The sequence below is a fragment of the Colletotrichum truncatum genome (genome assembly GCF_014235925.2).
Source record: "Colletotrichum truncatum strain CMES1059 chromosome Unknown Contig_0010, whole genome shotgun sequence".
In the NCBI taxonomy this organism is placed as follows: domain Eukaryota; kingdom Fungi; phylum Ascomycota; class Sordariomycetes; order Glomerellales; family Glomerellaceae; genus Colletotrichum; species Colletotrichum truncatum.
In genome coordinates, this window is record NW_027222407.1 from 1,011,947 (window position 1) to 1,025,032 (window position 13,086).

General features: G+C 51.4%; 2 protein-coding genes across 2 annotated transcripts; both read left to right on the plus strand.

Moving 5' to 3' along the window:
• Positions 1-809: 809 nt before the first annotated feature.
• On the plus strand, positions 810-1,127 carry CTRU02_213736 (uncharacterized protein; the record flags this gene model as incomplete). The annotated part of the gene is made up of 1 exon (XM_036733292.1): positions 810-1,127. The coding sequence occupies one exon, from the start codon at positions 810-812 to the stop codon at positions 1,125-1,127; it is 318 nt and encodes a 105-aa protein (XP_036574983.1).
• A 9,228-nt stretch (positions 1,128-10,355) lies between these two features.
• Positions 10,356-12,576, plus strand: CTRU02_213737 (uncharacterized protein; the record flags this gene model as incomplete). Its single annotated transcript, XM_036733293.2, has 4 exons — positions 10,356-10,559; positions 10,685-11,629; positions 11,689-11,969; positions 12,030-12,576. 4 exons carry the CDS (start codon positions 10,356-10,358, stop codon positions 12,574-12,576), a joined length of 1,977 nt encoding a protein of 658 aa, XP_036574984.2.
• Between the last annotated feature and the right edge of the window lie 510 nt (positions 12,577-13,086).

Below are 13,086 nucleotides of genomic sequence, written 5' to 3' on the forward strand. Positions count from 1 at the left end.
TTATTTACACCCCGAGCAAACACTTTCCCAAAATTTGGATTGACGAGGGCCAATATCCAGGCCACAACCGCAATGAGAGCCGAACTCCGTCGAGGTTTAACGGCACCCAGAGGAGTTGGTGAAAAGAAGTTGGATGAAGCTGCGCAATCGAGCGGTTTAGTGTGGATCCGCCGCATGCATAGTTCAGGTTCTATGTGAGGCATTGCTTTTTCTCGTTCCATGTGCTGCCATGGATACCCAACGTATGCCCACGCAGACTGCAGTTGTCTCAGAAAAGGACATGATAGATCTGCGCTTCAACGGCTGACAGTCGAAACCGACCGCCATGATCGTGATTTATGACCGGGGAACTTGTTCCTTGCTTCCCGCTTGAGTCAGTTGCTCTGTTCTCAGGGTGTTATTGGAGTAGTGTGCGTAGGATCACAGATATGAGACAATATCTAACGAAGCAAGATCCGGTGCCCGAGAAGAAACAATCCCCTCGCTCGGGTGCATACTACTTGCCTGGAAAGAATAGATGGGCGTTCGCTGGATTGGTTTCTCGTAGGAAGCAAATGGAAGAGGAGGAGACCTTGCATCAAGCCATCGTATGTGTTCTCGCTTCGCCCTCGTACTCACTTGTCATGAGCAGATGTTGACCTTCCGAGCATATTCGAATTAGTATATATAACACGGACACTCACTCAACCTTCGACGACAGCTTTTGAGCAACCAGACAGTTCTCTTACTCCACCATCTTTAACTTCCCTCATCACCTAAATACCCGTTCTCTCTCTCTATCCACTCAAGAACTCATCGAAACTTTCAAAATGCCTCGCCACACAGACGCCAAATCGCATCCTCGCCCGTGCCCTCACGCCAGCTGCTCCTGGGCACCTGGGTCCGACGGAAACACCCTACGAGAACATATGCTCAAAACTCACGGACGAACGAGGAACCTGTCTTGCTGCAAGCAAGTCATGGGACAAGACAACAAAGACATTATACTGCACAGAGAAGGCTGCGTTCTCCACCCCGACAGCCAGAGGCTGTCGCAGGCGGTCAGCGACTCTCAGGAGGTCAAGCCCGAGGCGGAAGAGTTTTTCCTCGAATGCTGCATCACTTTGCTCTTCAAGTCTTCGAAATAGGCTCCCCCATGAGAAGCCTTGCTCAGGGCGGCAAACAAAATCGTTGCAGTTGGTACGGAAAGAAGGACTTACTTGGGAAGAAAAGGGACGGGCAATGGGGGTTTAGGGAGAAAAGACGGCGTGATAGACAGTACGATTAAAAAGCAGGGAAACGGGAAGGTAGAGAGACCGAGAAGGGGTAAACAGAAAGGAACGAACTGCATTCTCTTACTTTGTATTCGGAGGACTCCTTTTTTATAACGTAGCAAAGCGATGCTTTGGTATTTTCTGATTCTCGGTTCCTCAATACTGCGGTGCCCTGTGAACTGTGCCCATGTTACCTCATCGTCGAGGCTTCTTCTAGGCCTAGAACTAAGACAAGACCGCTTCGAAACGTTGAAGGCAAGGTAACTATCCGTTTGGCTGCACATGGAGTTCCCATAGCAGGTGTAGTTGATTATCTTAACGACTTGACCTCATAATGATACACTTTTGGCGCCGAAAGTGGTATATTTTAGCCCTGTAGGGACCTTTTGTAGCAGTAGCGCGCTAAGTAGGGACTCGTGAGTGAGGGAAATGCTGGGTCCTCCTCACTAGAGCCGGACACAGGCCAGCAACACTCCTGGACAAGGCCTGCTGGGCCAGCTGTCTCTGGCACATGATTTTGGGCGGCGTTTGGAATGGTAAAAATCTGTCAGTAGCACCGTACGAAAGCTTCCGCGATGCGAGGGTGGACATCTCCATGGGCGAAAGCGGGAGAGGACCTGGATCCGCACGGGGAAAAGGCAAGGGAGGGGCGGCAGTCGTCGAATGTCACAACGGAAAGCAAGCAGGCAGCCAGTCTTTCCATTCCCATGGCCTGAAACCGCCAAAATGCGAGAGAAGGTAGGAGAATGACGGGAGGAGGGGAAAGAAGAAAAGAAAATCGATAAAGGCATGCGGTACTGCCCAAGGTCACCACACCTTTGGTGCTCAGGGTGACTGAGGTGGTTGTGGTGGGTCTCTGAACATCATCAAGAAAGCAGGCTAAGGCAGGATGGTTCGAAATAAGCAGCGATACGATGCTTTCGGGGGAGAAGAACATCCTCGCCTAAGGGTGGAAGAGGGATTCGAAGGTATCCCGGTTCCGCGTGGCCATCCGAGCAGGGTGTATCCTTGACAAGAAGTGTGGAGGGTATTCTGAGAAATTAGCAATGGTTTTAATGGGCTATTTCACCTTCCCAAAGTTCTGTTTGTTTGTGAAAAGCGCTGTATATTCATGTTGCGGGTGACAAGCCCAGCCAGGGCCACCCGGACTTCCCATTCTTGCGACCAGACTACCAAAGCAGGGGACCATGGTCACCGGGTACAAGTCGTTGGCGAAGATTCTAGAAGTTGGTTGAGGTCACTTGTATGGCGCAGAGTCATGGCAAGTAATACGTGGTCTCTTTACAAAGGCTGGCGAGATATGGAGAATCGGCCGATGAAGTTACCCCTGAAGCGATGTGGAAGGCCCGTCATTATTAGGCAGTTCCTCAGTCGTCCGCTCAAGTCCTTCCGTTTGAACCTAGGGAAAAAAGTACACGAGAACTGCAAATCATTCAAAACTCATAGGGCCCCCTGTTGTGGCCGGTGGTGATATTTCTGGCATGAACCCTGTAAGAGGCTGGCCTCTTCCACGGTTGCCTCGCCCAGTTCTTCGCGTTAAGCGCTGAAGAGTGACGAATCAACCGAGCGTGTATATTCTCCTCGCATGCTGACTTCTTGTATTCAAGATCTTTTTTTGTAAAGTTTTGTATGTGCATTTGCATTCATCCATGATTCTGATTATGGTGATTATGGTAAAATTACCAGGCTGCCCTTCGTGCTGTCGGGGGGGAGGGGAGGCGGCCTTCGGTCTGCGGCCGAAATCAGTGGGCCTGTGAAGAACACCGAGCGTTACATTGACCAGACCAACAAACCCAGCGAACCTCCTAATCCGGAACTAAAGTCTGCCTTGCGCCTGGAAATGCTGTTGAAAATTCTCTGGGTCTCAAAGTGGAAAAACCGCTGTCGTCTTGTTGCCTTATCTAACATAATTCCTGCTGGCGCCCTATACACTTGCGAAGAGGCCGAATGAGAACATCGACGACGGAAATCACAAGTGCCCGAAGAGCCTACCTGCTCATACATGAGGGGGTGACCTGATTTTGTGGAGGTTGGTGTGCGTTTGCGTCCGCGGGGGTTCCGTGACTCGAACAGCTCAGCTCCCCTTGATAATCTGGCATAAGCCTGGGAAAATTTTCACCTTGGCGCACCGGTGACCTGGGTTGAGCTCACCGGTTTATACACCGATACTTCCGGTGTGTGTGTGGTGTGTGTGTGTGTGTGTGTGTGTGGGTGGGTAGTCTGAACTTTTGAGCTGTTGGTCCAAAAATACCTAGAAGAACCTGGTGAGTTGTGATGGGTGAAGTATCTCCCGGAAACTGCAGCAGCATACCGTAGTAACGATCGGAAGACTACATTCCAAACCAGAGGCTGTATGCAATGTTGGGATATGGTCTAGAGGAAGCCCTTTCTTCCTGCATGACGCTGAGTGATCCACGAACTCGGCTTTCCGTGAACATGTAATAGACGCCGGCTTCCGGCCATGTCTCTCGTTGTCAGGAGGTAGGGAACATTGTGCTGGCAAGACTCCTCCAGTCTCCTTTGCAAAAGCTAGTTAACCTCTAGCAGCTAATGTTCGAGAGGGAGATGCTGTGAGGCTTCAATGACATACGCCAAGCCAGCGAGCCAACCATAACCAAGCTCAGAGGAAGCTCTCAGAATCGTACATCGCAGGGTCAGACTCAGAGACATATTGACAGCTACAAGCGAATACTTGTCGGAAGTGGATGTGGAATACAGGGACTGGGATGCGCCGTGGAAGCGGGCGCGCCGTGAACATCTGGTGCAAAGCGGTTATTGTTTCGACAAGCCTTGATTGAATGAGAGGTACCGATGCCTGACCAGTACTGCGGATAAGCCCCATAAGGCGACAAGAGCCAACTGGTAACAATGCCGTTGATTCTAGGCGTTCCTTTGGAGTCGCATGCGTGGCGTCATCGGCGAAAAGGCCAAGATGCATTTGCCGCCGCGGAAGCTATCCGGGCGACTCATTCGGTTTGTCGAGAGACCTCGGGTGGTATCCAATGACGCTGAAAAAAGGTCAGAGTATGTTTCCCCGTCCTTTTTCAGGCACGAGCAGGGCCAGCAGTGGCTAGGATAGTCGGGAGTACCCTCCCTTTACCGTCACGGGACGGGTCTGATCTGCCCTCTGGGTGTGCACTTGGTTCGTTCGCACACCACTGCATGTAAAGGATCTGATAGCGCGGCCGGGGGTATTCCGGTTATATCTTGGCACAGGGTCATGAGTGACGTGAAGTACCTGTGTGAATTAGTCGGGATGAGCAAGCAGCGGGATGAGCGAATCTTCCAGTATGGACATACCTTGGCGTTTGGAAGATGAAGTGTCTTTTTGCAATCCGTTGTTGGAGACTGGACAGACCAAAATAGCGGCCATCAGCCCCGCCAAATAGATAAGATGGAGTCCGTGTCTTTCTTGGACTAGTCTGGTCCTCTTGTACCTCAGGGGCTGAACTGGTGGACATTACTACCCGCCCAATGTACTCTGCGAAAAGGCAATGTGAAAGAATTGGAATGTGGAATCGCCATCTCATACTCGACCATATCATTCCTTCTCTCGTTCTGGCAATTGCTCTGCTTCATACTTAACGAAAGGTGCCATTAGTTGTTGAACTCGACTGATAAAACGTATTTCATGTGGGAGTGGTGTTAGACGTTGAGATGAGGCTTACTGTATCAAAAGAGAAAGCCGACTGCGATTATCAAATTGAAGTTCTCCATATTTTCAATGAGCTCGGAACTAGAAGATGCAGAAACAGAGAAACTCGTGACCGTTGAGATGGCATAAGAGAGCTTTAGTGACTCCCGACTGAGGTTCACTCCACTATACAAAGCAGGGAGGTGAATCCTGAACGCCGGGCCCAACAAACCTACCCCGAGGCTATTACTCCATTGATTGGCGAGTCATATTCAGGCTGAATTGGAGTAGGACCGCTTCGTATTGGCCAGTTCGAGATCCGTGAGATGCTTAAGTATTCTGAAAGTCAGAGTGCAGGGGCTCCCACTACGGAGCTTCCACTACCCTGCTCTTGCCAATGGCACCAGCACTTTCACTCTTATCCTATTCAGATGTATGAGTATGTAGCTCCATTGTGGTGAAATTTCATAGTCTTGCGGCACGTTTCATGTTCCTGGACACGCTCACGACTACACGCGTCGATGGGCCAATATCACGTGGTTCGTGGTTTGTCGAAGAGAATGGCTAGAACCTCTCGCAGCTCAAAGAGATGTTCATAGCCAGATGAAACGTTTAGAAGCCTTATATCTCTCCTTATTGTAGAAGATTGGAGCCCTCTTTTGAACTGTTGGACGTATAGCGCCGCGTTTGGTACGAATCAGGCGATCCCTTACCCAAGGATCGTGATTATAGGTCAACGAGAACAATGTCGACGCCTAGGCGAGGATTGATAGTGAGGTAAGTAGACGGTCAAGAAAGAAGCAATGGAGAAAAGAGGAGCAGGCGGCGATGAGTGCAAGATCCAAGTAGCAAAGCCAGTAAAGTACAGCAAGTCACAGTACCAAGCCAGGCTTCCAATCAACTGCCACCCCTGCATCCTCTTCCCCTCCTTCCTCATTTCAAAGTCATCGCCTTCCTCTTTTACATACCGCGAAAGGATCCCTGCTCAGCTACAGGCCGTTCTAACACCATGCTGTCGACTCTACCGTGACTGATCCGTTATGTTTGGTTCAATAACAACGTGTATGCGGTTCCCTACGTCTTTGCCTGACGACCCATTACAATGATGATACCCTAGGTGATCTTTTATTCCTAACGATCTTATCTCGCATGAGGATTTAAAGTAGCCAGGTGAACATACCTTATTGCTCATGTTGTTTTACATTCTTGTAGGCTGACTTTTTGCCTCCAGAGCTCTTATAGCACGTATGATGATGGACTAGCATCCAATTATTAAGTTACACTTTAGAATCAAGTATAGCTCCATGTGTTCTTGGCTGTGGGAATCCGCAGTCCGTAGTAAAGCACTGCTTCTCACCCAGCCGCTGTTCGTACGACGGATTCAACGATGCTATCCACCGGAAGCACACTTAGGAGACCCGTGAACGGGCAGAGATTCTGCCCTGCCGCATCTAATCGGAAAACACGGTCGCGCTTCCGGATACTAGGAGCAGTTTTGCTGCATGACGGTGGTCTTCAAGATCCGGTATAGGCTTAGTTGAAGTTATCGACGGTGTTCAAAGAAGCATAGTCAACGCCGGACAACTCACTTACAACGTGAGCGGAGCACGCAACAAGCGATAGCTTTGACGACCGTGTCAGGAAGTCTAACCAGTGTACTGTGTACAAACTGGAACTGGGAAGGGTTTGTGGGGGAGACGGACTTCAGAGGGAGATTGTCCGAGGGAAATTGGAAGCCACTGGGCTACATATATGGTTGAAGGATCAGAAGCTAACCAGAAATGTTTGAAGCGTTGTAGTGAACCCCCGTCGGTTCTCGAGTAGAGCGGGTAGGCCAATACCATCTAGACCGAGCCATTGTGGTGAGGTGTTTTCCATATCTCACCATCAGCATGGGTATATCCTACAAGTGATATGGGTCCCAAGCGATCACAGAGAAGGATCACGTCAGCTTTGTTTCGCCTGTTCTCTACTCATGCCATAGACCATCAGTGTAGTCTTGAATGGACCAAACGGGTGCTAACTCCAAATCTTACACGACGGTCAAGTGTTCGCTATAATAGCCTATCAGGCCCCCAGAAACCCCTATTTATCTGTAGTCAAGTGGGCTTGTATGATAGGCTTGAACCGAGATTGACGATGATCATCTCACTCAAGAGAAGGCAAAGCCTTGGGGATCGAACATATAGACCCTGCCACCTGCTGGAACGTCACAGAGCCATGTGGTATGGTACTTCGCCGCACATGTGTGGGAATCTACAGCCCCCCGGCAACCGTTTCTCCTCATGCGCACCAATCCAAGTATGTCAAACTATCTCAAATGCTGCGTAGGGCTGATTCCAACTAGTTGTATGGGAGGCTGTTCATTGGACGACCCGCAGTGGCGTTGTGTCGAAGGAGTCCCAACCCTGCGTCGAAACTTGTTTACTTGCTCTTTCTCAGATTATAAGGAGGTGGCATATCGGGTGGCTACACGTTCCGAAGCCGGATAAAGAGCGGTCGGATCCGAAAGCGAGTCACTCGTTGTTGTGGTGCCCACCGACACAGGATGCCCTGAAACGGAAACCTTCGCCTCCAGCCGTTCAGTGAGCCCAGAAGAAGACGATCATTGCATTCTAGAATGAGTCTAGAGATGCCTAATCTTAATTTCAAACCCCGAGTGAGGAGATCGTGGACCGAAGCGGCTGAGAACGATGCAACGTGGCGGAGTCCACTTGCGGGTGGGATAGGCCAAGGCTGCAGCTAAGTGCCGACAGTGTATGAAGTGGGAAAATTATAACATGATTCGCCTATGTAATGGCGAATCGCGTCATCGATCCAAACGGCCCTCTAGAGCAGTCACGGCTACCCATATCTCATAGTTCTTGGCAGCGGCATGCCTCTAGGGCGGCCAATGGGCTCCGAGGAATAACGTAAACTCGGCACGCGAGCTCAACAGAGATGGCTTTTCTATGAATCAAAGTCTTGACTAAAGCGGGCGTTTTTGCTTAAATTCATTAATTGTACTCAAAGTTGCCGATACCGCCTGTACCCTGCGTCAACTTGGAGAGTGCTGTCAACTCATATCTGTGGGCCAGACGTGGGTTGTTCAAGCTGGACGGGTCCTGTGTTTAAGCGCCTTGCGAAGACTGTTCAACGGTACGCGGGCACTATAGGCAACCAACGAGGGCTAGCTTGACTCGCTTGACAACCCTTGAGACTCTCGCTCATTCTGTAACATGTTATCAAGCAATTACAGAGAGAGAAATAGGTGGATACCATCTTTGGAAAGATCGTTGAATACGAGGAAGGCTTCCGCCAAGTTTCCGCACTCTCCTCTGGCACCGTCATCCCCGATACTGACATTTTGAGGCCAAGGCAATTTAGTGTTTCGCAAAAACTCCGACTTCGGGCGGCCGCCTAGTAGGGCAGCAAGGTTGCCCGCTAAGTGGGCAAAACGTCTTTCCGCACTTGCTCGGAAGATATGTCATTAGTGTCTGTAATTGATGGGATCAGGGGAGTATATATTTCCCAAAAGGTTCAAGCTTTTCCCCTGAGGCGTATACTACACGCTCCGTAGCAGACGCAAAATTTGCGCGGCGGGGGGGGAGATGCCACCTGCCAAGGGCGTCCCCCATTACTTCGTGGAGCTATTCTCATTGAAGCTGCAACTTCGTCGTCGTCATGCTACGGGTTCGACATCAAGAGTATAGTCTTGGGCTTAAAGCGAGGTGATTGGATGGGGCGTGAAGCGAAGTTGAATTGGCGCAAGTGAAAAGAAGTGTGGGGAGTGGAGATTGACGCAGCTCAAAACGGTATCTTGGACCTAGACCCGGCTAGGCAGCAGCTATTCTCTACCACTTGAGTCTGGATTCGATCAATAAGTACATGGAAAATGAGATTAGACAAGGAAGGTAACATGGATCGTCTCTGGACACGTGGGAATAGCTTCAAGTGCTAAGATGGAAGGACTTAACAATCTGACAGCTACCTTGGAAAAGGGTCTTTCAAGGAGCCCCACCACCATGGGCGGCGCCGACCGAGAAAGCCGGCCAGACGTGGCTTATGTGGGTCCTTCACTTCTATATCCGTGCTCCGTATCCGTACCGTCCCGTAGGTCGACGCGCTCCGTATAGTACGGGGACGTAAATCATGAAGCAACTGAGTGGCTGAGTTGGCAAGCGAATTGTACGTAACACCACTCTTTGGTACCCCGCTTGATGCAATTCTATCTACGGGCCTGGTGCATGCCGATACCGTTGGATTTCACTGCCATGATGGGCCTGGCTGAGTTTTTAGGAGAGGGGATCAGACGACGGCCTCCGGATACTCAGGGCACACCGCCCTCTTTGCATCTAGCTGGATGCCGACCGAGGCGGTTTTTTTTTTTTTTTTGTCAGGCCAATCGTACTGAGCAAGCAGCGTGATATGGCTCTCGGCGGCAGACAATTTCTTTGGGCCTGCTTGTGGCCCGGCCTACCGCGTGGCACCAAGAAACTTTAAACTTTCCGTACTAAACCACGCATAGACGGTCGACCAGTCAGTGCTCCGTCGGATTGTCAGTGACACTGTACATTGTAGGGCTGAAGGGGAGGGGGAAAACCACGAGCAATAATCCTTCAAGGCCCCACCGATACCCGTGGCTTCTCATCCCCCTCCCCAAGTGCCAAACACTGCCCTGGAATTGCGACGTGCCGAGAACCGTCATCTGGACCGTTCTCTGGTCTTCGTTCTCACTTCGAAAACAAGTAGACTCATACGGAGTACTTGTTTTGGTCTTGGCGGGTGGGGTGGCTGATGGCGAAAATCGCCAGCCCCTGGGCTCCACGACCGACCACGATCATATTAAAAGAAAGTGGTCGCATCTCACCGCAACAAGACAGGAGCGAACCCTCGACGACGAAGCCAGCTTACTATTCATTGAGAGAATTTGACGCTCCTTCTTTTCACTTAATCTTCTCCATCCTACGGGCAGGCAGCACAAATCACTTCCCCCCTTCTCAAAGACTTGGATCTGCACCCACGATACGCCAGGCGCCAGGCACAAGCCACTTCAACGATCCAATCGCTCCCCGCTTCCCTTCCACGGGCAAGACAAACACAGACGAAAAAAAAAAAGAGGGACTTGGCTTGCGGCGGCGGCGCTTGTTCACTCATCAGCCACTAACTCAGCTAAGGTTGACACAATTGGCTGGTCCTGCCCAGCTTGCTCACGTAGGGGTATTTTGACGGTCTCAACCCATCATAACCGTGCACTGCAGCTTAAGCTGTTTGCTCTGCTGCCCTTGTTCGGCCTGCACGTTTGAAGTACTAAAAAAAATACCGTCTATCTGTCTTGGACGCGTCGACCCCCCCGAGCTTCTCTCCTCCTGCAACATCCCTCAACTCACCGCTCTACGAGACACAAGATCTCAATCGCAGAAAGCGTCAATTCAAACAGCTTTGTCGATTCCAAGCCTACCGATAAACGGACATACACACCTTTCTCCATGCAGAGTTCCTTGAGCCCCGAAGTCCCACCACCCCCGGGCAGCGTCCATAGCAATGGGTCGCCGAACAATCTCGGTATGGTCCCCGACCTGGATTCTCCCGCCGACCGCAACTCTCCCAACGCACCCTCTTCGGTGACTAGTGATTCCCGAACCCAAGGCCAAGCGCCCCCCGTCGCCGTTCCTGCGGCATGCCTCGCATGTGTAAGTTCCCGCTGTGCCCTTTCTCCACGCCGAGTCATCCACTCCCCAATTCGCCAACAGCGATTGGCCCTGCAGCCGCGTCTACCTATTCCAACCATTGCTGACCCCTACCCTTTCTTCCATAGCGAGGCAAGCATCTCAAATGCGACGGTCAGAATCCCTGCTCTCGATGTCAGACTTCGCAGTCCGAATGCGTATATGTCGCCTCCCGCCGCGGCTACAAGGGCCCACGAAGGAACACCGCCGCTAATCCCAATAAGAGAGCCCGATCGTCATCCCCTACATCTAGTATTGCTGTCGCTGATGGCTGTCCAATGCTTCTTGGCGCCAATGGTTCCTCGGCTGCCATGCAGAACCCCATAGCATCATTTAACTCTGGCATCGTCCTTCCGGACACGCCAAGCACGACATTTGCGGCGACCCCTAATCTCACAAATCTGCAGCTCTTGCGCTCATTCGGTGCCGCAACTGGCTTCAACTCGAACCATGTGGCTCTGGGTCAAACACAACCGGGATTCCAGGTGCCATTGCCAACCCTTGCTGAACGGTGCCTCGACTCATTCTATCACCACTTCCATGCCTCTCATCCGTTTGCTCTCCCTAAGGGATACCTTCTTCGGATAACGAGAGACACCAATGTGGAGCCTCTCCTGGCCGCCATGCGATGGATTGGCTCACTCTTCCTCGAAGTAGGGCCAGCCCGCGCCGGATTTCTGGATGAGGCATTACGCCTCGTGCAGGACCCCACTACCACCAGAGATGGTTTCTTTGTTCAAGCCTTGATTATCCTGATTGTCGGACTGGACGGGAGCTGTGATCAGGAAAAGGCTCGGAACCTGCTTGCCGACGCCGAGCGCGTTGCACTGGAGCTGGGCATGAACACTCGAGAGTATGCTACGCAATATGGCCGGGGAATTCCAATCCTGGAGGAGAGCTGGCGGCGAACTTGGTGGGACCTGTTCGTTGTAGACGGGATGGTGGCTGGAGTTCATCGCCAGACCAATTTCCTTCTCTTCGACGTCCCGGCTGACGCCGGTCTACCTTGTGAGGAACACCAATACCTTTCAGGAGTGAGTCATTGTTATCTGTAACGATTAGGCGCCACCGGTCCACGGCTAACATGTGCCAGAATATTCCCCCACCCATGAGTCTAGTAGACCTTGAAGACCAAGACTTCTCAGGAGACGATCGAGAGTTTTCCTCTTTCGCATATCGAATTCTGGCGGGACGCAACTTGGGCAAATTCATGCGTGTACCGCCAATCTTTGGCCCGGAGGACGAGAACCTGGCTCGCATCGAGGCCCTCCTGACAAACTGGAGGCTTCATCTACCTTCGACGAAGAGGGATGCATTGAACCAGAAGCTCCAATCGGACGAAATGATTTTCCAGGCAAACATGATGATTCACGCGTAAGCAACTATAGACGATTCTATGGCCTCATGAACTCAGAGATCTGACCCTTGGTACAGGACATCTATCATGCTGCACCAGCCACATTCGCAGCTCGACTCGTCTCCTGCTCGATCGGTCACATCCTGCGCACCGCACCGACCGGTTCCATCCGGGGATCTGTTCAATTCCCACACTAATCATACCATCACTTCAGCCGCTGAGATTAGCAAACTCATCACTCACCGTGTACCTCTGCTCTCTCATACGCACTTCTTTACCTGTGTGGTGACGCTATCCTCAATCGTACACCTGAGCAAGTGGGCCCTGTTCTTCATCCCACATGATGACGACGAGCTGCGACAGCAAATCCGGCTGAACATTGGCGCACTGAACAAGCTCTCATCAGTGTGGAAAGCGGCGGGAACGGCCTCAGGGCAGGTTAAAGGGGTTGCGCAGGAAATCTACCGCACAAAGAAGGCGTCGCAGATCAACCCGTCCTACTGGCAAGGCTTCACACAGGAAGAGGTGATTAACAGCATTGCTGCCGACGAGACGATCATGCATGACATCGAAACCGGGCTTGGATCTATACCAATGCCGAACCTCGATGGCCTCGAGCCCTAGGCGAGGCGTTTGTTGAAGAAAGTGAAATGGTGCGAGAGAGACGAAAGGCGGGCTTCTCAGATAACGTGGCATCGTTGTACTATTGTACGAATATATACCGGCTCGAAAACGGACATGTTGGGCGGGGCGCCTTGGTGGCGACCTGGGGTTTGGTTAATAGAGGTGAATGTCTGCCACAGGGTGGATTAAGATATGGGCGGCGACACTCTGGTCTTTTATATCTTCTCTTGTCACGACGGCCCCCTCACGGGGATCCACAAGCAATTTATTCAATCAACTATGATTTGGCATCGGGGTTCTCATCTGCTGATTCTGCATGAGTTTTCCACTTGCTCCTGGTTTAATCGGTGATATATATTGCCTCCACCAGTTTTGGGACGAGGGCAATTATTCCATCTTGGGTTGTCCCCGATGCAGAGCCATACGAGTACTGGGCAGTTCGAAGAAGCGTTGTGACTATGGAAGATAGCGGACCTAGGCTATCCATCTACCACGATGCTGCCCGCTATG